The sequence below is a fragment of the Taeniopygia guttata genome, chromosome 30 (genome assembly GCF_048771995.1).
Source record: "Taeniopygia guttata chromosome 30, bTaeGut7.mat, whole genome shotgun sequence".
Lineage (NCBI taxonomy): Eukaryota > Metazoa > Chordata > Aves > Passeriformes > Estrildidae > Taeniopygia > Taeniopygia guttata.
Window position 1 is genome coordinate 1207499 of NC_133055.1, and position 27571 is coordinate 1235069.

The 27571-nt window shown below is 57.8% G+C and overlaps 2 protein-coding genes across 29 annotated transcripts in view; both read left to right on the forward strand.

The window, feature by feature from the left end:
• Window positions 1-9711, forward strand: part of DNMT1 (DNA methyltransferase 1) — a 45255-nt gene extending 35544 nt beyond the window's left edge. The window contains exons 28-34 of the mRNA XM_072919913.1: window positions 879-1045; window positions 3459-3636; window positions 4633-4828; window positions 4935-5098; window positions 7118-7234; window positions 8202-8292; window positions 9540-9711. Of these exons, the coding sequence (XP_072776014.1) occupies window positions 879-1045; window positions 3459-3636; window positions 4633-4828; window positions 4935-5098; window positions 7118-7234; window positions 8202-8292; window positions 9540-9580 (954 nt within the window). The 3' untranslated portion in view covers window positions 9581-9711. The remainder of the gene's footprint in view (window positions 1-878; window positions 1046-3458; window positions 3637-4632; window positions 4829-4934; window positions 5099-7117; window positions 7235-8201; window positions 8293-9539) is intronic.
• Window positions 9712-10313: 602 nt separating this feature from the next.
• On the forward strand, window positions 10314-27571 carry EIF3G (eukaryotic translation initiation factor 3 subunit G). 28 transcript variants are annotated; one of them, XM_072919923.1, is made up of 13 exons: window positions 10317-10453; window positions 11736-11785; window positions 13089-13181; window positions 14479-14567; window positions 17247-17306; window positions 19688-19792; window positions 21997-22186; window positions 23224-23331; window positions 24496-24632; window positions 25264-25370; window positions 26290-26325; window positions 26358-26367; window positions 26410-26513. In XM_072919923.1, exons 1-11 carry the CDS (start codon window positions 10434-10436, stop codon window positions 26303-26305), a joined length of 975 nt encoding a protein of 324 aa, XP_072776024.1. In that variant the 5' UTR covers window positions 10317-10433; the 3' UTR covers window positions 26306-26325; window positions 26358-26367; window positions 26410-26513. The 28 variants fall into 28 exon arrangements, with proteins under 28 accessions (XP_072776033.1, XP_072776039.1, XP_072776037.1 ...); XM_072919929.1 differs by having other exon boundaries at window positions 26290-26310; window positions 26341-26367; XM_072919915.1 differs by lacking the exon at window positions 26358-26367 and having other exon boundaries at window positions 26290-26337; window positions 26369-26513.

The window sequence follows — 27571 nt, forward strand, 5'->3', positions numbered from 1 at the left end:
CTCTGGGGACATTCCCACCCTCATCCTCAGGAATTGTCCCTTCCAGAGGAGGAGCCATCCCCTTGGGTGGCCCTGGGGACATTCCCACCCCGTCCCTCAGGTGGGGGTGTGTCCCTGGGGTGTCCCCCAGGTGGGGGTGTGTCCCTGGGGTGTCCCTCAGGTGGGGGTGGGTCCCTGGGGTGTCCCTCAGGTGGGGGTGGGTCCCCTGGGGTGGCTTTGGGGACATTCCCACCCCGTCCCTCAGGTGGGGGTGTGTCCCCGGGGTGTGTCCCCGGGGTGTCCGTGTGTCCCCGGGGTGTCCGTGTGTCCCTGGTGTGTCCCCGGGGTGTCCGTGTGTCCCTGGTGTGTCCCCAGGGTGTCCGTGTGTCCCCGGGGTGTCCGTGTGTCCCCGGGGTGTGTCCCTGGGGTGTGTCCCCGGGGTGTCCGTGTGTCCGTGCCCGGCTCGGTGTGTCCCCGGGGTGTGTCCGTGCCCGGCTCGGTGTGTCCCCAGGGTGTCCGTGTGTCCCCGGGGTGTCCGTGTGTCCCCGGGGTGTCCGTGTGTCCCCAGGGTGTCCGTGTGTCCCCGGTGTGTCCGTGTGTCCCCGGGGTGTCCGTGTGTCCCCAGGGTGTCCGTGTGTCCCCGGTGTGTCTCCCCGGGGTGTCCGTGTGTCCCTGGTGTGTCCCCGGTGTGTCCGTGTGTCCCCGGGGTGTCTGTGTGTCCCCGGTGTGTCCGTGCCCGGCTCGGTGTGTCCCCGGCGTGTCCGTGTGTCCCCGGGGTGTTGGTGTGTCCCCGGGGTGTCCGTGTGTCCCCGGGGTGTCCGTGTGTCCGTGCCCGGCTCGGGGTGTCCCCGGGGTGTCCGTGTGTCCCCGGGGCGTGTCCCAGCGCGCTGTCCCCGCAGGCCGGGCAGTACGGCGTGGCGCAGACGCGGCGCCGTGCCATCGTGCTGGCGGCGGCGCCGGGCGAGCAGCTGCCCATGTTCCCCGAGCCCCTGCACGTCTTCGCGCCCCGCGCCTGCCAGCTCAGCGTCGTGGTGGACGACAAGAAGTTCGTCAGCAACATCACCCGGTGAGAGCCCGGAACGCCCGGAATTCCGGCCGGGAATTCTGCCCTGGCAGTTCGGCACCCGGGGATTCCGGTTTGGGAATTCTGAGTTGGGAATTCGGTGTTGGGAATTCCGGTTTGGGAATTCGGCACTCGGGGATTCCGGTTTGGGAATTCAGAGTTGGGAATTCGGCACTCGGGGATTCCGGTTTGGGAATTCGGCACTCGGGGATTTTGGTTTGGGAATTCAGAGTTGGGAATTCGGCACTCGGGGATTCCGGTTTGGCAGTTCCGAGTTGGGAATTCGGCACTTGGGCATTCCAGTTTGGGAATTTGGCACCCGGGGATTCCGGTTTGGGAATTCAGAGTTGGGAATTCGGCACTCGGGGATTCCGGTTTGGCAGTTCCCAGTTGGGAATTCGGTGTTGGGGATTACGGTTTGGGAATTTGGCACTCGGGGATTCCAGTTTGGAAATTCGGCACTCGGGGATTCCGGTTTGGCAGTTCCGAGTTGGGAATTCGGCACTCGGGGATTCCGGTTTGGGAATTCCGAGTTGGGAATTCGGCACTCGGGGATTCCAGTTTGGAAATTCGGCACTCGGGGATTCCAGTTTGGCAATTCCGAGTTGGGAATTCGGCACTCGGGGATTCCAGTTTGGAAATTCGGCACTCGGGGATTCCGGTGTTGGGAATTCCGGTTTGGGAATTCGGCACTCGGGGATTCCGGTTTGGGAATTCGGCACTCGGGGATTCCGGTTTGGGAATTCGGTGTTGGAGATTCCAGTTTGGGAATTCGTCACTCGGGGATTCCGGTTGGGGAATTCGGCACTCGGGGATTCCGGTTTGGGAATTCGGCACTCGGGGATTCCGGTTTGGGAATTCGGTGTTGGGAATTCTGTGTTGGGAATTCCAGTTTGGCAGTTCGGCACTTGGAGATTCTGGTTTGAGAATTCTGAGTTGGGAATTCGGTGTTGGGAATTTGGCACTTGGGAATTACGAGTTGGGAATTCCGAGTTGGGAGTTCCAAGTTGGGAATTCCATGTTGGGAATTCCAAGTTGGGAGTTCCAAGTTGGGAATTCCGAGTTGGGAATTCTGAGTTGGGAACTGGGAGTTGGGATTTTTGAATTGGGAGTTCCAAGTTGGGAGTTCCAAGTTGGGAATTCGAGTTGGGAATTCCGCATTGGGAATTCTGAGTTGGGAGTTCCAAGTTGGGAATTCCGAGTTGGGAGTTCTGAGTTGGGAATTGGGAGTTGGGAATTCTGAGTTGGGAACTGGGAGTTGGGAATTCTGAATTGGGAGTTCCAAGTTGGGAATTCCAAGTTGGGAATTCCGAGTTGGGAATTGAGAGTTGGGAGTTCCGAGTTGGGAATTCCGTGTTGAGAATTCGAGTTGGGAGTTCCGAGTTGGGAATTCCATGTTGGGAGTTCAGCGTTGGGAGTTCAGCGTTGGGAATTCCATGTTGGGAATGGTGAGTTGGGAATTTGAGTTGGGAGTTCTGAGTTGGGAGTTCCAAGTTGGGAATTCTGAATTAGGAGTTCCAAGTTGGGAATTCCATGTGGGGAATTCCGCATTGGGAATTCTGAGTTGGGAGTTCCAAGTTGGGAATTCGAGTTGGGAATTCTGAGTTGGGAATTCCAAGTTGGGAATTGGGAGTTGGGAATTCTGAGTTGGGAATTCCGAGTTGGGAATTCGAGTTGGGAATTCCGAGTTGGGAATTCCAAGTTGGGAGTTCAGCGTTGGGAGTTCCGTGTTGGGAATTCCATGTTGGGAATGGTGAGTTGGGAGTTCTGAGTTGGGAGTTCCGAGTTGGGAATTTGAGTTGGGAATTCCAAGTTGGGAGTTCAGAGTTGGGAATTCCATGTTGGGAATTCGAGTTGGGAATTCTGAATTGGGAGTTCCGAGTTGGGAATTCGAGTTGGGAGTTCCGAGTTGGGAATTCTGAGTTGGGAACTGGGAGTTGGGAATTCGAGTTGGGAATTCCAAGTTGGGAATTCCAAGTTGGGAGTTCCGAGTTGGGAGTTCGAAGTTGGGAATTAGAGTTGGGAGTTCCGAGTTGGGAATTCTGAGTTGGGAGTTCCGAGTTGGGAATTCTGAGTTGGGAATTGGGAGTTGGGAATTCTGAGTTGGGAGTTCCGCGTTGGGAATTCCATGTTGGGAGTTCAGCGTTGGGAATTCCGCGTTGGGAATTCCATGTTGGGAATGGTGAGTTGGGAGTTCCGAGTTGGGAATTCTGAGTTGGGAATTCGCGTTGGGAATTGGGAGTTGGGAATTCTGAGTTGGGAGTTCCGCGTTGGGAATTCCATGTTGGGAGTTCAGCGTTGGGAATTCCGCGTTGGGAATTCCATGTTGGGAATGGTGAGTTGGGAGTTCCGAGTTGGGAGTTCCGAGTTGGGAATTCCAGTTGGGAATTCGCGTTGGGAATTCCGTCCCCCGCAGGACGTACTCGGGCCCGTTCCGCACCATCACGGTGCGGGACACGATGTCGGACCTGCCGGAGATCCGGAACGGCGCCGCGGCGCTGGAGATCTCCTACAACGGCGAGCCCCAGTCGTGGTTCCAGCGCCAGATCCGCGGCTCCCAGTACCAGCCCATCCTCAGGGATCACATCTGCAAGGTGGGAACGGCGCTCCCGGAGTGCCAAAACCGGGATGGGGGAGCTGCTGGGAACCGCTGGGAATGGCGGATTTGGGAATGGGGGATTTGGGAATGGTGGATTTGGGAATGGTGGAGGCGTTGGGAATGCTGGATTTGGGAATGGTGGATTTGGGAATGCTGGATTTGGGAATGGTGGGGATTTTGGGAATGGTGGATTTGGGAATGCTGGATTTGGGAATGGCGGAGGCGTTGGGAATGGTGGATTTGGGAATGGTGAAGATGCTGGGAACAGTGGATTTGGGAATGGTGGAGGCGTTGGGAATGGTGGATTTGGGAATGGTGGTTTCGGTAACGGTGGGGGATTTGGGAATGCTGGATTTGGGAATGCTGGATTTGGGAATGGTGGATTTGGGAATGGTGGGGATTTTGGGAATGGTGGATTTGGGAATGGTGGATTTGGGAATGGTGGATTTGGGAATGGTGGGGATTTTGGGAATGGTGGATTTGGGAATGCTGGGTTTGGGAATGCTGGATTTGGTAATGGTGGGGATTTTGGGAATGGTGGATTTGGGAATGGTGGATTTGGGAATGCTGGATTTGGGAATGCTGGATTTGGCAATGGTGGGGATTTTGGGAATGGTGGATTTGGGAATGCTGGATTTGGGAATGGTGGATTTGGTAACGGTGGGGATTTTGGAAATGGTGGCTTTGGGAATGCTGGATTTGGGAATGGTGGATTTGGGAATGGTGGATTTGGTAATGATGGGGATTTTGGGAATGGTGAAGATTTTGGGAATGCTGGATTTGGGAATGCTGGATTTGGTAACGGTAAAGATGTTGGGAATGGTGGATTTGGGAATGCTGGATTTGGGAATGGTGGGGATTTTGGGAATGCTGGATTTGGGAATGCTGGATTTGGGACTGGTGGACATCTTGGGCCCTGTTGGCGGTGCCCAACGTCGCCGGGCGGTGCCCAACGCCCCCGTTGTCGCCCCCGTTGTCGCCGGCGGCGCAGGACATGAGCGCGCTGGTGGCGGCGCGGATGCGGCACATCCCGCTGGCGCCCGGCTCCGACTGGCGGGACCTGCCCAACATCGAGGTGCGCCTCTCGGACGGCACCACCACCCGCAAGCTGCGCTACACCCACCACGAGCGCAAGAACGGCCGCAGCAGCTCCGGCGCCCTGCGCGGCGTCTGCTCCTGCGCCGAAGGTGGGTGGTGGACCTCCATAAACACGTCCCCGGCCGGGCGGGCGGCGCCGTTCTCCCGAAATTCCCGTTTTTTGGTGTTTTTTGGGTTTTTTTTGGCGTTTCCCAGGGAAGCCGTGCGACCCGGCCGACCGGCAGTTCAACACCCTCATCCCGTGGTGCCTCCCGCACACCGGCAACCGGCACAACCACTGGGCCGGGCTCTACGGGCGCCTGGAGTGGGACGGCTTCTTCAGCACCACCGTCACCAACCCCGAGCCCATGGGCAAGCAGGTGAGGGCGTCCGTGGGGTGACCAGTGGCCACCACGTCCCAGCCTTCGATGGTGGCCAACGGTCATCGTTGTCCCAACAGTCGGGCGGGTTGCTTGGTGGTGACCAATGGCCATCGTGACCAATGGTTGGGTTTGATGGTCTCCATTGTCCACCACATTGAGTGGGATGGTCTCCAATGTCCACCATGTTGGGTGTGGTGGTCTCTGGTGGCCACCACGTTGGGTGTGGTGGGTTCTAGTGGCCACCACGTTGGGTGTGGTGGTTTCTAGTGGCCACCATGTTGGGTGTGGTGGTCTCCAATGTCCATCATGTTGGGTGTGGTGGTCTCCATTGTCCACCATGTTGGGTGTGGTGGTCTCCAATGTTCATCATGTTGGGTGTGGTGGTCAGTGTGGCCAGCACGTTGGGTGGGATGGTCTCCAATGTCCACCATGTTGGGTGTGGTGGTCTCCAATGTCCACCACAGTGGGTGTGATGGTCTCCAATGTCCATCATGTTGGGTGTGGTGGTTTCCGGTGGCCACCACGTTGCGTGTGGTGGTCTCCATTGTCCACCATGTTGGGTGGGATGGTCTCCAATGTCCACCATGTTGGGTGTGGTGGTTTCTAGTGGCCACCATGTTGGGTGTGATGGTCTCTGGTGGCCACCATGTTGGGTGTGGTGGTCTCCATTGTCCATCATGTTGGGTGTGATGGTCTCCAATGTCCACTACGTTGGGTGTGGTGGTCAGTGGTGTCCACCACGTTGGTGTGGTGGTCTGTGGTGGCCACCACGTTGGGTGTGGTGGTCTCCATTGTCCACCATGTTGGGTGTGGTGGTCTCTGGTGGCCACCACGTTGGGTGTGGTGGTCTCCATTGTCCACCACGTTGGGTGGGATGGTCTCCAATGTCCACCATGTTGGGTGTGGTGGTCTCCAATGTCCATCTTGTTGGGTGTGGTGGTCTCTGGTGGCCACCATGTTGGGTGTGGTGGTCTCCATTGTCTACCATGTTGGGTGTGATGGTCTCCAGTGGCCACCATGTTGGGTGTGATGGTCTCCAGTGGCCACCATGTTGGGTGTGATGGTCTCCAGTGGCCAGCACGTTGGTGTGGTGGTCTCCAATGTCCACCACGTTGGGTGTGGTGGTCTCCAATGGCCACCATGTTGGGTGTGGTGGTCTCCAATGTCCACCACGTTGGGTGTGATGGTCTCCAATGTCCACCATGTTGGCTGTGATGGTCTCCAATGTCCATCACGTTGGTGTGGCGGTCAGTGGTGGCCACCACATTGGGTGTGGTGGTTTCTAGTGGCCACCACATTGGTGTGGTGGTCAGTGGTGTCCACCACGTTGGGTGTGGTGGTCTCCAATGTCCAGCACGTTGGTGTGGTGGTCAGTGGTGGCCAGCACGTTGGTGTGGTGGTCAGTGGTGTCCATCACGTTGGTGTGGTGGTCTCCAATGTCCACCACGTTGGTGTGGTGGTCAGTGTGGCCAGCACGTTGGGTGGGATGGTCTCCAATGTCCACCACGTTGGGTGTGGTGGTCTCCAATGTCCACCACAGTGGGTGTGATGGTCTCTGGTGGCCACCATGTTGGGTGTGGTGGTTTCTAGTGGCCACCATGTTGGGTGTGGTGGTTTCTAGTGGCCACCACGTTGGGTGGGATGGTCTCCATTGTCCACCACATTGGGTGTGGTGGTCAGTGGTGGCCATCACGTTGGTGTGGTGGTCAGTGGTGGCCATCACGTTGGTGTGGTGGTCAGTGGTGGCCACCACGTTGGTGTGGTGGTCAGTGGTGGCCACCACGTTGGTGTGGTGGTCAGTGGTGGCCACCACGTTGGTGTGGTGGTCAGTGGTGGCCACCACGTTGGTGTGGTGGTCAGTGGTGTCCACCACGTTGGTGTGGCGGTCAGTGGTGGCCATCACGTTGGTGTGGTGGTTGGTGGTGGCCACCACGTTGGTGTGGTGGTCTCCGATGGCCACCACGTTGGTGTGGTGGTCAGTGGTGGCCAGCAGTGCCAGTGGCGGTGCCGTTGCAGGGCCGTGTCCTGCACCCCGAGCAGCACCGCGTGGTCAGCGTGCGGGAGTGCGCTCGCTCCCAGGGCTTCCCCGACACCTTCCGCCTCTTCGGGAACATCCTGGACAAGCACAGACAGGTGGGTGGCACCAGCACGGTGACACGGTGACACGGAGATGGTGTCCCCTTGTCCCCTTTGTCTCTTTGTGCATCGACTTCTTGTCCCTTTGTCACTTTGTCCCATTGTCCATTGTCCCATTGTCCCATTGTCCCATTGTCCATTGTCCCATTGTCCCATTGTCCCATTGTCCATTGTCCCATTGTCCCATTGTCCCATTGTCCATTGTCCCATTGTCCCATTGTCCATTGTCCCTTTGTCCATTGTCCCATTGTCCCATTGTCCATTGTCCATTGTCCCATTGTCCCATTGTCCCATTGTCCATTGTCCCATTGTCCAATTGTCCCATTGTCCCATTGTCCATTGTCCCATTGTCCCATTGTCCCATTGTCCATTGTCCATTGTCCCAGTGTCCCAGTGTCCCATTGTCCCATTGTCCCATTGTCCATTGTCCCATTGTCCCATTGTCCCTTTGTCCCATTGTCCATTGTCCCATTGTCCATTGTCCCATTGTCCATTGTCCTTCTGTCCCCATGTCCCCATGTCCCTCTGTCTGTCCCCATGTCCCTCTGTCTGTCCCAATGTCCCCATGTCCCTCTGTCCCCATGTCCCCATGTCCCTCTGTCTGTCCCATGTCCCCCTGTCCCCATGTCCCCATGTCCCTCTGTCTGTCCCATGTCCCTCTGTCTGTCCCATGTCCCCATGTCCCCATGTCCCCCTGTCCCTCTGTCTGTCCCTCTGTCTGTCCCTCTGTCTGTCCCATGTCCCCATGTCCCTCTGTCTGTCCCATGTCCCTCTGTCTGTCCCATGTCCCCATGTCCCCATGTCCCCCTGTCCCTCTGTCTGTCCCTCTGTCTGTCCCTCTGTCTGTCCCATGTCCCCATGTCCCTCTGTCTGTCCCATGTCCCTCTGTCTGTCTCATGTCCCCATGTCCCTCTGTCTGTCCCCTGTCCCCATGTCCCCATGTCCCATGTCCCTCTGTCCCCAGGTGGGCAATGCGGTGCCACCTCCCCTGGCCAAGGCCATCGGGCTGGAGATCAAGGCCTGCGCAGTGGCCAAAGCGCGCCAGGACATGGCCGGTGAGTGACCCCTGAGTGACCCCTGAGTGACCCCTCAGTGACCCCTCAGTGACCCCTCAGTGACCCCTGAGTGACCGCTGAGTGACCCCTGAGTGACCGCTGAGTGACCCCTGAGTGACCCCTGAGTGACCGCTCAGTGACCCCTGAGTGACCTCTGAGTGACCGAGTGACCACTGAGTGACCCCTGAGTGACCCCTGAGTGACCCCTGAGTGACCGCTCAGTGACCGCTGAGTGACCGCTCAGTGACCCCTGAGTGACCCCTGAGTGACCGCTCAGTGACCCCTGAGTGACCCCTGAGTGACCCCTGAGTGCCCACTCAGTGACTGAGTGACCGCTCAGTGACCATCCCATTGTGTCCCCGTGGTGTCACTGCAGTGTCCCCTCACTGTCCCCGTGTCCCCTCACTGTCCCCTGGGTGTCCCCTGGGTGTCCCCTCACTGTCCCCTGGGTGTCCCCATGTCCCCTGGGTGTCCCCTGGGTGTCCCCTTGGTGTCCCCTCACTGTCCCCTCACTGTCCCCTGGGTGTCCCCTCACTGTCCCCTGGGTGTCCCCTGGGTGTCCCCTCACTGTCCCCTGGGTGTCCCCTGGGTGTCCCCTCAGTGTCCCCTCACTGTCCCCTCACTGTCCCCTGGGTGTCCCCTCACTGTCCCCTGGGTGTCCCCTCACTGTCCCCTCACTGTCCCCTGGGTGTCCCCTCACTGTCCCCATGTCCCCATGTCCTCTGGGTGTCCCCTGGGTGTCCCCTGGGTGTCCCCTCACTGTCCCCTGGGTGTCCCCTGGGTGTCCCCTGGGTGTCCCCTGGGTGTCCCCTCACTGTCCCATGTCCCCTCACTGTCCCCATGTCCCCTCACTGTCCCCTGGGTGTCCCCTGGGTGTCCCCTGGGTGTCCCCTCAGTGTCCCCTCACTGTCCCCTCACTGTCCCCTCAGTGTCCCCTCAGTGTCCCCTCACTGTCCCCATGTCCCCTCACTGTCCCCTCGCTGTCCCCTGGGTGTCCCCTGGGTGTCCCCTGGGTGTCCCCTCACTGTCCCCTCCGTGTCCCCTGGGTGTCCCCTCACTGTCCCCATGTCCTCTGGGTGTCCCCTGGGTGTCCCCTCACTGTCCCCATGTCCCCTGGGTGTCCCCTGGGTGTCCCCTCACTGTCCCCGTGTCCCCTCACTGTCCATGTCCCCTCACTGTCCCTGTCCCCTCACTGTCCCCTGGGTGTCCCCTCAGTGTCCCCTCAGTGTCCCCTCCGTGTCCCGCAGGTCTCGCCGCTGTCCCGGAGCCGTCGGGCGCGGCCGCCTGAGCCCGTTTGGAGCCGGGGGGACGGGGGGTCTCGGGGGGTCTCGGCTCCCGGGGTGCTTCGGCCTCGCCGTTGCTTTCAGTTGCCTTTTGGGTCTTTTTTCCCCTTTTTTGTTTTTTTTCCCCTTTTTTGTTTTTTTTCCCCTTTTTTTTTTTGTTTTTTTTTCCCCTTTTTTCCTCCTTTTCTCTCATTTTTTCCCCCTGTTTTTCTTCTTTGTTCTCTTTCTTCCCTCCCTTGTTTTTTCCCCTTCTTTCTATCCCTTCTTTTCTTTCCCCTTTTTCCTCTTTATTTTCCTTTTTTCTCCTATTTTTTAAATTTTTTTAACCCCTTATTTTCCTCTTCATTTTTTCTTCCTTTCCCCTCTTTTTTTTTTTTTTTTTTAAATTCCTGTATTTTTTTTCTGGCTTTTCACCTCCTTCTTTTTAAAAATCTTTTTATTTTCCCAATTTGCCTTTTGTTTCTTTTTGTTTGTTTTTATTTTAACCCCTCTCCCTCCACGCTCTCTGTGCTGCTCCAACCTCCCCTCCTCCCCCTCCGGGCCCGGCCCCGCTGCCCCGTTTTTATCGCATTGTACCGACCCCCCCCGCGGCCGCTTTGTACAAGGTGGAACTCGATACTTTATGTAGTTTTTATATGTTGTAATATTTCTTCAAATAAATCGCGCCTATAAGTTATAAACAATTCTCCCCCCGCGCTACGAGTAGGCCGCGGGCGCCATGGCGGCGTTGCTTGGCAACCGCTTCCCGCCATGCCCCGCGCGCGGCGCTTCCCGCCATGCCCCCGCCGGAAGTGACGCGCGCGGGCCGGAAGTGGCGCGCGGCCTTTCCGGTGTGGCGGCGTGAGGGCGGCGGAGGCGATGCCGGCGGGAGACTACGAGTGAGGGGGAGCGGGGCCGGGAACCGGAACGGGAACCGGGAACCGGGAGCGGGAACGGGAATTGGGGAGCGGGAACGGGAATTGGGGAGCGGGAACGGGAATTGGGGAGCGGGAAGGGGAATTGGGGAGCGGGGCCGGGAACCGGGAACGGGAACCGGGAACCGGGAGTGGGAACGGGAATAGGGGAGCGGGAACCCGGAACCGGGAGTGGGAACGGGAATTGGGGAGCGGGAACCGGGAACGGGGAGTGGGAACCGGGAACGGGAACCGGGAACGGGAATTGGGGAGCGGGAACCGCGAACTGGAACGGGAACCGGGAACGGGGAGTGGGAACGGGGCCGGGAACCGGGAGTGGGAACGGGAATTGGGAACCGGGAACGGGAACCAGGATTGGGATCGGGGAACGGGAACGGGAACCGGGATTGGGAATTGGAACCGGGATTGGGATCGGGAACGGGAACTGGGAACGGGAACTGGGATTGGGATCGGGAACGAGGAGCGGGATCCGGAACCGAGAACCGGAACCGGGATCGAGACCGGGAACCGGGATTGGAACCGGGAACGGGAACCGGGATTGGGATCGGGAACCGGGAACGGGAACGGGGAGCGGGAACCGGGAACGGGGAACAGGAACGGGGAACGGGAACGGGATCGGGAACCTGGAGCGGAATCGGGATTGGGAACCGGGAGTGGCAAACGGGAACCGGGAACGGGGAGCTGGGACCGGGAACGGGAACCGGGATTGGGATTGGGATCGGGGACCGGGAGTGGGAATCGGGAACGGGGAACGGGATTGGAATAGGGAACCGGGATCGGGAACCGGGAACGGGGACCGGGAACGGGAACCGGGCACGGGGCGGGGCCGTGAGGGGGACAGAGGGGACACCGGGGGGTGGCACAGGGACACCGGGGGGTGGCACAGGGACACCGGGGGTGGCACAGGGACACCGGGGGTGGCACAGGGGTGGCACAGGGACACCGGGGGTGGCACAGGGACACCGGGGGTGGCACAGGGTGGCACAGGTGACACCGGGGGTGGCACGGGGGTGGCACAGGGACACCGGGGGTGGCACAGGGACACCGGGGGTGGCACAGGTGACACTGAGGGTGGCACAGGTGACACCGGGGGTGGCACAGGGGACACCGGGGGTGGCACAGGGACACCGGGGGTGGCACAGGGGACACCGGGGGTGGCACAGGGACACCGGGGGTGGCACAGGGGTGGCACAGGAGGACACCTGAGGGTGGCACAGGTGACACCGGGGCCGTTGTGTCCCCACAGCTCCAAGCCCAGCTGGGCTGACCAGGTGGAGGAGGAGGGAGGAGAGGATGGTGAGTGGCACCGGCACACCTGGCACACCTGGCACACCTGGCACACCTGGGGGGTGGCACCGGGCACACCTGGCACACCTGGGGGGTGGCACCCATGGTACCTGGCACACCTGTGGTACCTGGCACACCTGGCACACCTGGGAGGTGGCACCTGTGGGACCTGTCACACCTGTGGCACCTGGCACACCTGGGAGGGGTGGCACCCGTGGGAACTGGCACACCTGGCACACCTGGGGGGTGGCACCTGTGGTATCGGTCACACCTGTGTCACCTGGCACACCTGGGGGGTGGCACCCGAGGTATTTGTCACACCTGTGGCACCTGGCACACCTGGGGGGTGGCACCCCTGGTACCTGTCACACCTGTGGCACCTGGCACACCTGGCACACCTGGGGGGTGGCACCCGAGGTATCTGTCACACCTGTGGCACCTGGCACACCTGGGGGGGTGGCACTGGACACACCTGGCACACCTGGGGGGTGGCACTGGGCACACCTGTGGCACCGGCACACCTGGGGGGGTGGCACCCGTGGTATTTGTCACACCTGTGGCACCTGGCACACCTGTCAGGGTGGCACCCAAGGTATTTGGCACACCTGGCACACCTGGGGGGTGGCACCCGAGGTATCGGTCACACCTGTGGTACCTGGCACACCTGGCACACCTGGGGGGTGGCACCCGAGGTACCTGGCACACCTGGGGGGTGTCACCTGTGGTATTTGTCACACCTGGCACACCTGTCAGGGTGGCACCTGTGGTATTTGTCACACCTGGCACACCTGTGGCACACCTGTCAGGGTGGCACCTGTGTCCTTGGGGACAAAGAGCTGTGCCAGGGGCTGGGGTGACTGGTCCAGGTGAGAGGGGTCACCTGTGCCCAGGTGAGGCTGTACCTGTGCCCAGGTGAGTTCCCCGTGCCCGGGTGAGGCTGTACCCGTGCCCAGGTGTGCCCAGGTGAGTTCCCGTGCCCGGGTGCCCACCTGAGGCGCGTTACCTGTCCCAGACAAGGTTCCCTGTGCCCAGGTGAGGCTGTACCTGTGCCCAGGTGAGTTCCCTGTACCCAGGTGTGCCCAGGTGAGTTCCCGTGCCCGGGTGCCCACCTGAGGCACGTTACCTGTCCCAGACAATGTTACCTGTGCCCAGGTGAGGCTGTACCTGTGCCCAGGTGTGCCCAGGTGAGTTCCCGTGCCCGGGTGCCCACCTGAGGCCCGTTACCTGTCCCAGACAAGGTTCCCTGTGCCCAGGTGTGCCCAGGTGAGTTCCCGTGCCCGGGTGCCCACCTGAGGCCCGTTACCTGTCCCAGACAAGGTGATCACCAGTGAGCTGCTGAAGGACCTGCCCCTGCCCGGGGTCCTGGGAGGCCCCTCCAGCGCCGAGGCCGAGCTGCTCAAGGGAGGTGAGTGGCACACCTGGGGACACCTGGGCACACACCTGGGGACACACCTGGTGACACCTGAGGGGAGGGACACACCTGGGACACACCTGGTGACACCTGGGATACACCTGAGGGGAGGGACACACCTGGGACACACCTGGGACACACCTGAGGGGAGGGACATACCTGGGGACACACCTGGGACACACCTGGGACACACCTGGATGGGAGGGACACACCTGGATGGGAGGGGCACACCTGGGACACACCTGGGGACACACCTGGGGACACCTGGCACACACCTGGGGACACACCTGGGGACACCTGAGGAGAGGGACATACCTGGGGACACACCTGGATGGGAGGGACACACCTGGGGACACACCTGGGCACACACCTGGGGACACACCTGGGACACACCTGGAGGGGAGGGACACACCTTGGGACACACCTGGGGAGCTTTGGGGACACCTGGGACACACTTGGGGTCACCTGGGGAGCTCTGGGGGCACACCTGGGCACACCTGGGGAGCTCTGGGGACACACCTGGGGACAGCTGGGGCACACCTGGGGACAGCTGGGACACACCTGGGCACACCTGGGGAGCTCTGGGGACACACCTGGGCACACCTGGAGGGGAGGGGCTCACCTGGGAACACACCTGGGGAGCTTTGGGGACACACCTGGGCACACCTGGGCTCACCTGGGGAGCTCTGGGGACACCTGGGGACACACCTGGGGAGCTCTGGGGACACACCTGGGCACACCTGGGCTCACCTGGGGAGCTCTGGGGACACCTGGGGACACACCTGGGGAGCTTTGGGGACACCTGGGGACACCTGGGGAGCTTTGGGGACACCTGGGCACACCTGAGGACAGCTGGGACACACCTGGGCACACCTGGGGAGCTTTGGGGACACACCTGGGCACACCTGGGCTCACCTGGGGAGCTTTGGGGACACACCTGGGCACACCTGGGCTCACCTGGGGAGCTTTGGGGACACACCTGGGCACACCTGGGGAGCTCTGGGGACACACCTGGGCACACCTGGGCACACCTGGGCTCACCTGGGGAGCTTTGGGGACACACCTGGGCACACCTGGGGAGCTTTGGGGACACACCTGGGCACACCTGGGCACACCTGGATGGGAGGGACACACCTGGGCACACCTGGGGAGCTCTGGGGACACACCTGGGGAGCTTTGGGGACACACCTGGGGAGCTTTGGGCACACCTGGGCTCACCTGGGGAGCTTTGGGGACACACCTGGGGACATGTGGTGACACACCTGGGCTCACCTGGCTCACCTGTCCCCAGGGCCGCTCCCGTCCCCCAAGGAGGTCGTCAACGGCAACATCAAAACCATCACGGAGTACCGCGAGGAGGAGGACGGGCGCAAGGTCAAGGTGGGCACGGGGGGCACAGGTGGGCACAGGTGAGACCCCGGCTGGCACCTGAGCCACGAATTCGGCACCTGAGCCCGAAAATTGGCACCTCTGAACCCAAAAATTGGCACCTGAACCCCAAGTTTGGCACCTCTGGGCCCCACATTTGGTTCCCAAGGGGCTCAGGTGCTCCAGGTAACTCCAATGTGGCACCTGAGCCCCAAATTTGGCACCTGAGCCCCAAATTTGGCACCTGAGCCCCAAATTTGGCACCTGAGCCCCAAATTTGGAATGTCTGAACCCCAAATTTGGCTCCTGAGCCCCAAATTTGGAACGTCTGAGCCCCAAATTTGGAACGTCTGAGCCCCAAATGTGGCACCTGAACCCCAAATTTGGAATGTCTGAACCCCAAATTTGGCACCTGAGCCCCAAATTTGGCACCTCTGAGCCCCAAATTTGGCACCTGAGCCCCAAATTTGGAACGCCTGAGCCCCAAATTTGGCACCTCTGGACCCCAAATTTGGCACCTGAGCCCCAAATTTGGAACGTCTGAGCCCCAAATTTGGCACCTGAGCCCCAAATTTGGCAACTCTGAACCCCAAATTTGGCAACTCTGAACCCCAAATTTGGCAACTCTGAACCCCAAATTTGGAACGTCTGAGCCCCAAATTTGGAACGTCTGAGCCCCAAATTTGGAATGTCTGAGCCCCAAATTTGGCACCTCTGAACCCCAAATTTGGCAACTCTGAACCCCAAATTTGGCACCTGAGCCCCAAATTTGGTGCCTGAACCCCAAAATTTGCACCTGAACCCCAAATTTGGCGCCTGAACCCCAAATTTGGAACGTCTGAACCCCAAATTTGCAACATCTGAGCCCCAAATTTGGCTCCTGAGCCCCAAATTTGGAATGTCTGAGCCCCAAATTTGGCACCTCTGAACCCCAAATTTGGCACCTGAGCCCCAAATTTGGCACCTGAGCCCCAAATTTGGCACCTCTGAGCCCCAAATTTGGCAACTCTGAACCCCAAATTTTGCACCTGAGCCCCAAATTTGGCATGTCTGAACCCCAAATTTTGCACCTGAGCCCCAAATTTGGCACCTGAGCCCCAAATTTGGAACGTCTGAGCCCCAAATTTGGCACCTCTGAGCCCCAAATTTGGCACCTCTGAGCCCCAAATTTGGCACCTGAACCCCAAATTTGGCTCCTGAGCCCCAAATTTGGCACCTGAACCCCAAATTTGGCACCTGAGCCCAAAATTTGGCACCTGAGCCCCAAATTTGGAACGTCTGAACCCCAAATTTGGCACCTGAGCCCCAAATTTGGCTCCTGAGCCCCAAATTTGGAACGTCTGAGCCCCAAATTTGGCACCTGAGCCCCAAATTTGGAATGTCTGAACCCCAAATTTGGAACGTCTGAGCCCCAAATTTGGCACCTCTGGACCCCAAATTTGGAACGTCTGAACCCCAAATTTGGCACCTGAGCCCCAAATTTGGCACCTCCGAGCCCCAAATTTGGGTTTTTGGGGCTCAGGTGTTCCAGGAATTCCCAAATTTGGGTTTTTGGGGCTCAGGTGTTCCAGAAATTCCCGAATTTGGGTTTTTTTGGGGCTCAGGTGCTCCAGGAATTCCCGAATTTGGGTTTTTTGGGGCTCAGGTGCTCCAGGAATTCCCAAATTTGGGTTTTTTGGGGCTCAGGTGCTCCAGGAATTCCCAAATTTGGCTTTTTTGGGGCTCAGGTGCTCCAGGAATTCCCAAATTTGGGTTTTTTGGGCTCAGGTGTTCCAGGAATTCCCGAATTTGGGTTTTTTGCAGCTCAGGTGTTCCAGGAATTCCCAAATTTGGGTTTTTTGGGGCTCAGGTGCTCCAGGAATTCCCGAATTTTGGTTTTTTTGCGGCTCAGGTGTTCCAGGAATTCCCGAATTTGGGTTTTTTTGGGGCTCAGGTGTTCCAGGAATTCCCAAATTTGGGTTTCTTTGGGGCTCAGGTGCTCCAGGAATTCCCAAATTTGGGTTTTTTTGGGGCTCAGGTGCTCCAGGAATTCCCAAATTTGGGTTTTTGGGGCTCAGGTGCTCCAGGAATTCCCGAATTTGGGTTTTTTGGGGCTCAGGTGCTCCAGGAATTCCCAAATTTGGGTTTTTTTGGGGCTCAGGTGCTCCAGGAATTCCCAAATTTTGGTTTTTTGGGGCTCAGGTGCTCCAGGAATTCCCAAATTTGGGTTTTTTGGGGCTCAGGTGTTCCAGGAATTCCCAAATTTGGGTTTTTTGGGGCTCAGGTGCTCCAGGAATTCCCAAATTTGGGTTTTTTGGGGCTCAGGTGTTCCAGGAATTCCCGAATTTTGGTTTTTTTGGGGCTCAGGTGCTCCAGAAATTCCCAAATTTGGGTTTTTTTAGGGCTCAGGTGTTCCAGGAATTCCCAAATTTGGGTTTTTTTGGGGCTCAGGTGCTCCAGAAATTCCCGAATTTTGGTTTTCTGGGGCTCAGGTGCTCCAGAAATTCCCGAATTTGGGTTTTTTGGGGCTCAGGTGTTCCAGGAATTCCCGAATTTGGGTTTTTTTGGGGCTCAGGTGTTCCAGAAATTCCCGAATTTGGGTTTTTTGGGGCTCAGGTGCTCCAGGAATTCCCGAATTTGCCCCTGAGGGCCCCGGGTTTGGGATTTTTGGGATTTTTGGGATTTCCCGGCCCCATTCCCGCGTTTTCCCAGATCATCCGAACGTTCCGGATCGAGACCCGCAAAGCCTCCAAGGCCGTGGCCCGGCGCAAGGTGAGGGAAAAACGGGATTTACCGAAAAAATGGGATTTGCTTGGGGGAAAATGGGGAAAAAATGGGATTTACCTGGAAAAATGGGGGAAAAAATGGGATTTACCTGGGAAAAAATGAAAAAATGGGATTTACCTGGAAAAATGGGATTTGCTTGGGGGAAAATGGGGAAAAATGGGATGTACCTGGAAAAATGGGGAAAAAAATGGGATTTACCTGGGAAAAAGGGAAAAAATGTGATTTACCTGGAAAAATGGGGAAAAAAACGGGGAAAAAAAGGGATTTACCTGGAAAAATGGGGAAAAAAAATGGGATTTACCAGGGAAAAAATGGGATTTACCTGGAAAAAAGGGGAAAAAATAGGATTTACCTGGGAAAAAGGGAAAAAAATGGGGTTTACCTGGAAAAATGGGGAAAATAAATGGGGTTTACCTGGAAAAATGGGATTTACCTGGAAAAAAATGGGATTTACCTGGAAAAAGGGATTTACCTGGGGAAAAATTTGGATTTACCTGGGAAAAAATGAAAAAATGGGATTTACCTGGAAAAAAATGGGATTTACCTGGGAAAAAGGGAAAAAAATGGGATTTACCTGGGAAAATGGGATTTACCTGGGAAAAAATGGGATTTACCTGGGGAAAAATTTGCATTTACCTGGGAAAAAAGGAAAAAATGGGATTTAGCTGGGAAAAAATGGGATTTACCTCGGACAAAAGGGAAAAAATGGGATTTACCTGGAAAAATGGGATTTAGCTGGGTAAAAATGGGATTTAGCTGGGAAAAAAAAGGGATTTACCTGGGAAAAAATGGGATTTATTGGGAAAATGGGGAAAAAATGGGATTTACCTGGGAAAAAGGGAAAAAAATGGGATTTACCTGGAAAAATGGGATTTACCTGGAAAAAAGGGGAAAAAATAGGATTTACCTGGGAAAAAGGGAAAAAAATGGGGTTTACCTGGAAAAATGGGGAAAATAAATGGGGTTTACCTGGAAAAATGGGATTTACCTGGAAAAAAGGATTCACCTGGGGAAAAATTTGGATTTACCTGGGAAAAAATGAAAAAATGGGATTTACCTGGGAAAATGGGATTTACCTGGGAAAAAGTGGGATTTACCTGGGAAAAAAGGAAAAAATGGGATTTACCTGGAAAAAAATGGGATTTACCTGGGAAAAAGGGAAAAAAATGGGGTTTACCTGGAAAAATGGGGAAAATAAATGGGGTTTACCTGGGAAAAAATGGGATTTACCTGGGAAAAAATGGGATTTACCTGGGGAAAAATTTGGATTTACCTGTGAAAAAATGGAAAAATGGGATTTACCTGGAAAAAAATGGGATTTACCTGGAAAAAAAGGATTTACCTGGGGAAAAATTTGGATTTACCTGGGAAAAAATAAAAAAATGGGATTTACCTGGAAAAAAATGGGATTTACCTGGGAAAAAGGGAAAAAAATGGGGTTTACCTGGGAAAAAAGGGATTTACCTGGGAAAAAAGGGATTTACCTGGGAAAAAAAGGGATTTACCTGCGAAAAAGTGGGATTTACATGGGAAAATGGGGGAAAAAAATGGGATTTACCTGGAAAAATGGGGAAAAAATGGGATTCACCTAAAAAATGGGATTTACCTTGAAAAATGGGGAAAAAATGGGATTTACCTGGGGAAAAATTTGGATTTACCTGGGAAAAAATGAAAAAATTGGATTTACCTGGGAAAAAAAAGGATTTACCTGGGAAAAAAAGGGATTTACCTGGGAAAAAGTGGGATTTACATGAGAAAATGGGGAAAAAAATGGAATTTACCTGGAAAAATGGGGGAAAATGGGATTTACCTGGGGGAAAATGTGAAAAAATGGGATTTACCTGGGAATGGGAAATGGGATTTACCTGTGGAAAAAAAACGGGATTTACCTGGGGAAAATGGGATTTCCCTGGGGAAAAAATGGGAATAAATGGGATTTACCTGGAAAAATGGGGGAAAAAAGGGATTTACCTGGGAAAAAATGGGATTTATCTGTAAAAAAGGATTTACCTGGGAAAAAATGGGATTTACTTGTGGAAAAAAACCGGGATTTATCTGGGAAAAATGGGATTTACCTGTGGAAAAAAAACGGGATTTATCTGGGAAAAATGGGATTTACCTGTGGAAAAAAAATGGGATTTACCTGTGGAAAAAAAATGGGATTTATCTGGGAAAAATGGGATTTACCTGTGGAAAAAAAACGGGATTTACCTGTGGAAAAATGGGAATAAATGGGATTTACCTGGGGAAAAATGGGAATAAATGGGATTTACCTGGAAAACTGGGACTGGGACCGAGGCGTTCCCGGGAGCGGGGCCGGATTCCCGAATTTCCCGGGAATTTCGGGCTCCTTTCCCCCCTCCCAGAACTGGAAGAAATTTGGGAATTCTGAGTTCGACGCCCCCGGGCCCAACGTGGCCACGACGACCGTGAGCGACGACGTCTTCATGACCTTCATCACCAGCAAGGAGGTAGGGACAGGTGTGCCCAGGTGTGCCCAGGTGTGCCCAGGTGTGCCCCAGGTGTGCCCAGGTGTGCCCAGGTGTGCCCCAGGTGTGCCCCAGGTGTGCCCCAGGTGTGCCCTGGTGTGCCCCAAATGTACCCAGGTGTCCCCAGGTGTCCCCAAATGTGTTCAGGTGTGCCCCAGGTGTCCCTAGATGTCCCCAGGTGTGCCCCAGGTGTCCCCAAATGTGCCCCAGGTGTGTCCAGGTGTGCCCCATGTGTACCCAGGTGTGCCCCAGGTGTCCCCAAATGTGTCCAGGTGTGCCCCAGGTGTGCCCCAGGTGTGCCCCAGGTGTGCTCAGGTGGCCCCAGGTGTCCCCAAATGTGCCCCAGGTGTCCCCAAATGTACCCAGGTGTGCACAGGTGTGCCCCAGGTGTGCCCTGGTGTGCCCCAGGTGTGCTCAGGTGTGCCCAGGTGTGCCCCAGCTGTGCCCCAGCTGTGCCCCAAATGTAGCCAGGTGTGCCCCAGGTGTGCCCAGGTGTACCCAGCTGTCCCCCAGGTGAGCCTTAGTTGTGCCCCAGGTGTCCCCAGGTGCCCCCAGGTGTGCCCAGGTGCCCCCAGGTGCGCTCAGGTGTGCCCGTGTCCCCCAGGACCTGAACTGCCAGGAGGAGGAGGACCCCATGAACATCTCTAGGTGTGCCCCATGGCCACGTGTGCCCCCAGCTCTGTCCTAGGTGTGCCCAGGTGCCCCCAGGTGTGCCCAGGTGTCCCCAGGTGTGCCCAAATGTACCCAGGTGTGCCCCAGGTGTGCCCAGGTGTATCTCAGGTGTGCCCAGGTGTGCCCCAAATGTACCCAGGTGTGCCCAGGTGTGCCCCAGGTGTGCCCCAGGTGTCCCCAGGTGTGCCCCAGGTGTGCCCAAATGTACCCAGGTGCCCCCAGGTGTGCCCCAGGTGTTCCCAGGTGTGCCCAGGTGTGCCCAGGTACACTCAGGTGCCCGTGTCCCGCAGGACCTGAACTGCCAGGAGGAGGAGGACCCCATGAACATCTCTAGGTGTGCCCCATGGCCACGTGTGCCCCCAGCTCTGTCCTAGGTGTGCCCAGGTGCCCCCAGCTGTGCCCAGGTGTGCCCAGGTGCCCCCAGCTGTGCCCAGGTACACTCAGGTGCCCGTGTCCCACAGGACCTGAACTGCCAGGAGGAGGAGGACCCCATGAACATCTCTAGGTGTGCCCCATGGCCACGTGTGCCCCCAGCTCTGTCCCAGGTGCCCTCAGGTGTGCTCAGGTGTGCCCAGGTGCCCCCAGGTGTGCCCAGGTGCGCTCAGGTGTGCCTGTGTCCCCCCCAGGACCTGAACTGCCAGGAGGAGGAGGACCCCATGAACATCTCTAGGTGTGCCCCCAGCTCTGCCCCAGGTGCCCCCAGGTGTGCCCAGCTGTGCCCCCAGGTGTGCCCAGGTACACTCAGGTGTGCCCATGTCCCCCAGGACCTGAACTGCCAGGAGGAGGAGGACCCCATGAACATCTCTAGGTGTGCCCCATGGCCACGTGTGCCCCCAGCTCTGTCCCAGGTGCCCCCAGGTGTCCCCAGGTGCCCCCAGGTGCCCCCATCTCTGTCCCAGGTGTGCCCAGGTGTGCCCAGGTGTGCCCAGGTACACTCAGGTGTGCCCCCCACCCCCAGGACCTGAACTGCCAGGAGGAGGAGGACCCCATGAACATCTCTAGGTGTGCCCCCAGCTCTGTCCCAGGTGCCCCCAGGTGCCCCCAGGTGTGCCCAGGTGTGCCCAGGTGTGCCCAGGTGCCCCTAGGTGCGCTCAGGCGTGCCCAGGTGCCCCCAGGTGTGCCCCAGGTGTGCCCAGGTGTGCTCAGGTGTGTCCCCCACCCCCCAGGACCTGAACTGCCAGGAGGAGGAGGACCCCATGAACATCTCTAGGTGTGCCCCATGGCCACGTGTGCCCCCAGCTCTGTCCCAGCTCTGTCCCAGGTGTGCCCAGGTGCCCCCAGGTGCCCCCAGCTGTGCCCAGGTGTGCTCAGGTGTGTCCCCCACCCCCCAGGACCTGAACTGCCAGGAGGAGGAGGACCCCATGAACATCTCTAGGTGTGCCCCATGGCCACGTGTGCCCCCAGCTCTGTCCTAGGTGTGCCCAGGTGTGCCCAGGTGTCCCCAGGTGCCCCCAGGTGTGCTCAGGTGCCCCCAGGTGTGCCCAGGTACACTCAGGTGCCCATGTCCCCCCCAGGACCTGAACTGCCAGGAGGAGGAGGACCCCATGAACAAGCTGAAGGGGCAGAAGATCGTCTCGTGCCGCATCTGCAAGGGCGACCACTGGACCACGCGCTGCCCCTACAAGGACACGCTGGGGCCCATGCAGAAGGAGCTGGCCGAGCAGCTGGGGCTGTCCACGGGCGAGAAGGAGAAGCTGCCCGGAGGTGGGACCCCAAAATCCAGATCCCAAATCCTGCTCTTTTTTTGGGAATTTTTCCCATTTTTACGTGGTTATGGAGCCCCAAGGTCACCCTGGTGGTCCTGTTGTTGCTGTGGTGGCCCCGTGCAGAAGGAGCCGCTGGGGCTGTCCACGGGCGAGAAGGAGAAACTTCCAGGAGGTGGGACCCCAAAATCCAGACCCCAAATCCCAAATCCCGCTCTTTTTTTGGGGAATTTTTCCCATTTTTACGTGGTTATGGAGCCCCAAGGTCACCTTGGTGGCCCCAAGGTCACCCGGTGGTGGCCCCGTGCAGAAGGAGCCGCTGGGGTTGTCCACCAGCAAGAAGGAGAACCTGCCTGGAGGTGGGACCCCAAACTCCAAATCCCAGATCCCGCTTTTTTTTTTGGAATTTTTCCCCATTTTTACATGGTTATGGAGCCCCAAGGTCACCATGATGGCCCCAAGGTCACCCTGGTGGCCCCAAGCAGAAGGAGCCGCTGGGGCTGTCCACAGGCAAGGAGAAGGAGAACCTGGCTGGAGGTGGGACCCCAAAATCCAGATCCCAAATCCTGCTCTTTTTTTGGGAATTTTCCCCGTTTTTACGTGGTTATGGAGCCCCAAGGTCACCCTGGTGGTGGCCCCAAGGTCACCCTGGTGGCCCCATTGTTGCTGTGGTGGCCCTGTGCACAAGGAGCAGATGGGGCTGTTCCTCACCTGTCTCTCACCTGTTCCTCACCTCTCTGTGTCTCACCTGTCCGTCTCTCACCTTTGTCTCACCTGTCCATGTCCCACCTGTCCCACCTGTGTCTCACCTGTCCGTGTCTCACCTGTCCATGTCTCACCTGTCCGTGTCTCACCTGTCCCACCTGTCCGTGTCTAACCTGTCACACCTGTCCATGTCCCACCTGTCCGTGTCTCACCTGTCCCACCTGTCCGTGTCTCACCTGTCCATGTCTCACCTGTCCCACCTGAGTCTCACCTGTCCCACCTGTCCCACCTGTCTCACCTGTCCATGTCTCACCTGTCCCCCCTGTCCCGCAGAGCCGGAGCCGGTGGCCGCCCAGGTGAGCAAGACGGGCAAGTACGTCCCGCCGAGCCTGAGGGACGGCGCCAGCCGGCGCGGGGAGTCCATGCAGCCCAACCGCCGAGGTGAGCGCACCTGGGCACACCTGGGCACACCTGGGCACACCTGGGTGCACCTGGGGGGGTGAAAACACACCTGGGCACACCTGGGCACACCTGGGCGCACCTGGGCACACCTGGGCACACCTGGGCACACCTGGGGGGGTGAAAACACACCTGGGCACACCTGGGCACACCTGGGGGGGTGAAAACTCACGTGGGAACACCTGGGGGGGTGAAAACGCACCTGGGGAGTGTGAGAAACTCACCTGGGGGATAAAAAACACACCTGGGGAGGGTAAAAAACACACCTGGGCACACCTGGGGGGGTAAAAACGCACCTGGGAACACCTGGGGAGATTTGGGGATACCTGGGACACACCTGGAGATACCTGGGGACACTTGGGACACACCTGGGACACACCTGGGGATAACTGGGACACACCTGGGGCACACCTGGTGAGCTTTGGGGACACACCTGGCAACACTTGGGACATACCTGGGCACACCTGGGACACACCTGGTGAGCTTCGGGCACACCTGGGGCACACCTGGGGAGCTTTTGGGGACACCTGGGACACACCTGGTGAGCTTCGGGCACACCTGGGGCACACCTGGAGGGCTTTTGGGGACACCAGGGACACACCTGGGGGGCTTTGGGGACACCTGGGACACACCTGAGAACACTTGGGACACACCTGGGGACACCTGGGGACACCTGGGACACACCTGAGGACACTTGGGAGAACCTGGGGACACTTGGGACACACCTGGTGAGCTTCGGGCACACCTGGGACACACCTGGGGATAACTGGGACACACCTGGGGCACACCTGGGGATACCTGGGGATACCTGGGACACACCTGGGGAGCTTTGGGGACACACCTGGGGACACCTGGGGCACACCTAGGACACACCTGGTGAGCTTCGGGCACACCTGGGGCACACCTGGGGAGCTTTGGGGACACCTGTGGACACCTCAGGACACTTGGGGCATACCTGGGGATACCTGGGACACACCTGGGCACACCTGGGGACACACCTGGGGACACTTCAGTGGCTCTGGGGACACCTGTGGGAGAACCCGCCCCACCTGGGGACACACCTGGGGACACCTGTGGGATGACCCGCCCCACCTGGGGACACACCTGGGGCTCACCTGTGGCGGCGCCGCCCTCACCTGTGCGCAGCGGACGACAACGCCACGATCCGCGTCACCAACCTGTCGGAGGACACGCGCGAGACCGACCTGCAGGAGCTGTTCCGCCCCTTCGGCTCCATCTCCCGCATCTACCTGGCCAAGGACAAGACCACCGGGCAGTCCAAGGTACCCGGCACACCTGGGCACTCACCTGGGCTCGCCTGGGCATGCCTGGGTGTGAGGGTGGGGCTCACCTGGGCTCACCTGGGCATGGGGCGGGGCTCACCTGGGCATGCCTCGGTGTGAGGGCAGGGCTCACCTGGGCATTGGGGTTTACCTGGGCACCAGGGTTCACCTGGGCTCACCTGGGCACACCTGGGTGTGAGGGTGGGGCTCACCTGGGTGTGAGGGCGGGGCTCACCTGGGCATGGGGCTCACCTGGGCATGGGGCTCACCTGGGCACCAGGGCAGGGATCACCTGGGCACTGGGGCTCACCTGGGCTCACCTGGGCTCACCTGGGCACGGGGCTCACCTGGGCATGGGGCTCACCTGGGCTCACCTGGGCATGGGGCTCACCTGGGTACGGGGCTCACCTGGGCACTGGGGCTCACCTGGGCTCACCTGGGCACGGGGCTCACCTGGGCACTGGGGCTCACCTGGGCTCACCTGGGCATGGGGCTCACCTGGGCACACCTGGGCACGGGGCTCACCTGGGCTCACCTGGGCAGGGAGTGGGGCTCACCTGGGCATGGGGCTCACCTGGGCACACCTGGGCTCACCTGGGCTCACCTGGGCTCACCTGGCGCCGCTCCGCAGGGCTTCGCCTTCATCAGCTTCCACCGGCGCGAGGACGCCGCCCGCGCCATCGCCGGCGTCTCCGGCTTCGGCTACGACCACCTGATCCTCAACGTGGAGTGGGCCAAGTGCGTACCTGGGCACCTGGGCACACCTGGGACACACCTGGGCACTCACCTGGGCACACCTGGGGGGGGTCACACTCACCTGGGGGGCATCCACGGTGTCCCTGTGCTTCCACACCCACCTGATCCTCAACGTGGAGTGGGCCAAGTGCATACCTGGGCACTCACCTGGCACACCTGGGCACACCTGGGCACTCACCTGGCACACCTGGGCACACCTGGGCACACCTGGGGCACACCTGGGCACTCACCTGGGCACACCTGGGGGAGGGTCACACTCACCTGGGCACACCTGGGGGGCATCCACGGTATCCCTGTGCTGCCACACCCACCTGATCCTCAACGTGGAGTGGGCCAAGTGCGTACCTGGGCACTCACCTGGGCATACCTGGGCACACCTGGGCACTCACCTGGGGGGGTTCACACTCACCTGGGCACACCTGGGGGGGTTCACACTCACCTGGGCACACCTGGGGGGGTCACACTCACATGGGCACTCCCCTGTCATATCTGGGAACTCACCTGGGCACTCACCTGGCACACCTGGGCACTCACCTGGGCACACCTGGGGGGGTCACACTCACATGGGCACTCCCCTGTCATATCTGGGAACTCACCTGGGCACTCACCTGGCACACCTGGGCACTCACCTGGGCACACCTGGGGGGGTCACACTCACATGGGCACTCCCCTGTCATATCTGGGAACTCACCTGGGCACACCTGGGGCACACCTGGGCACACCTGGGCACACACCTGGGGCACACCTGGCGCACACCTGGGCACACCTGGCACTCACCTGGGCACTCACCTGGGGGGGGTCACACTCACCTGGGTACACCTGGGCACTCACCTGGGCACACCTGCGGCACACCTGGGCACACCTGGGCACTCACCTGTCCTCTTTTTTTTCCTCTCCCCAGGCCCTCGACCAACTGAGCCGCTCCCAGTTGGTCCCAGTTGGTCCCAGTCGGTCCCAGTTTGGTCCCAGTTTGGTCCCAGTTGGTCCCAGTTGGTCCCAGTCGGTCCCAGTTTGGTCCCAGTTTGGTCCCAGTTGGTCCCAGTTGGTCCCAGTTGGTCCCAGTTTGGTCCCAGTCGGTCCCAGTTTGGTCCCAGTTCAATAAAGCTCCGGGCTCTGGCACTGCCAGATGGGAATTTTTGGGGAAAAATGGGGATTTAAGGGGGAAAAAATGGGAATTTGGGGTGAAAAATGGGAATTTGTGGTGAAAAATCAGAATTTTTTGGGGAAAATTGGGATTTAAGGGGAAAAAAATGGGAATTTGGGGTGGGAAAATGGGAATTTGTGGGGGAAATGGGAATTTGGGGTGAAAAAATGGGAATTTTTTGGGGAAAATTGGGATTTAAGGAGAAAAAAATGGGAATTTGGGGTGGGAAAATGGGAATTTGTGGGGGAAATGGGAATTTGGGGTGAAAAAATGGGAATTTGGGGTGAAAAATGGGAATTTGTGGGGGAAATGGGAATTTGGGGTGAAAAAATGGGAATTTGGGGTGAAAAATGGGAATTTGTGGGGGAAATGGGAATTTTTTGGGGAAAATGGGGATTTAAGGGGAAATAAATGGGAATGTGGGGTGATAAATGAAATTTTGGGGTGGGAAAATGGGAATTTGGGGTGAAAAAATGGAAATTTGTGGTGAAAAATTGGAATTTTTGGGGAAAATTGGGATTTAAGGGGAAAAAATGGGAATTTGAGGTGAAAATGGGAATTTGTGGGGGAAATGGGAATTTGGGGTGAAAAAATTGGAATTTTTTTGGGGAAAATGGGGATTTAAGGGGAAATAAATGGGAATGTGGGGTGAAAAATGGGGATTAGGGGCAAAAAATGGGAATTTGGGGTGAAAAACGGGATTTTTTTTGCGGAAAATTGGGATTTAAGGAGAAAAAAATGGGAATTAGGGGTGATAAATGAAATTTTGGGGTGGGAAAATGGGAATTTGGGATGAAAAATGGAAATTTGTGGTGAAAAATCTGAATTTTTAGGGGAAAATTGGGATTTAAGGGGAAAAAATGGGAATTTGGGGTGAAAAATGGGGATTAGGGGCAAAAAATGGAAATTTGGGATGAAAAATGGGATTTTTTTTGCGGAAAATTGGGATTTAAGGGGAAAAAATGGGAATTTGGGGTGGGAAAAGGGGAATTTGGGGTGGAAAAATGGGATTTTTCCTGGAAAAAAAAGAGCAACGCGA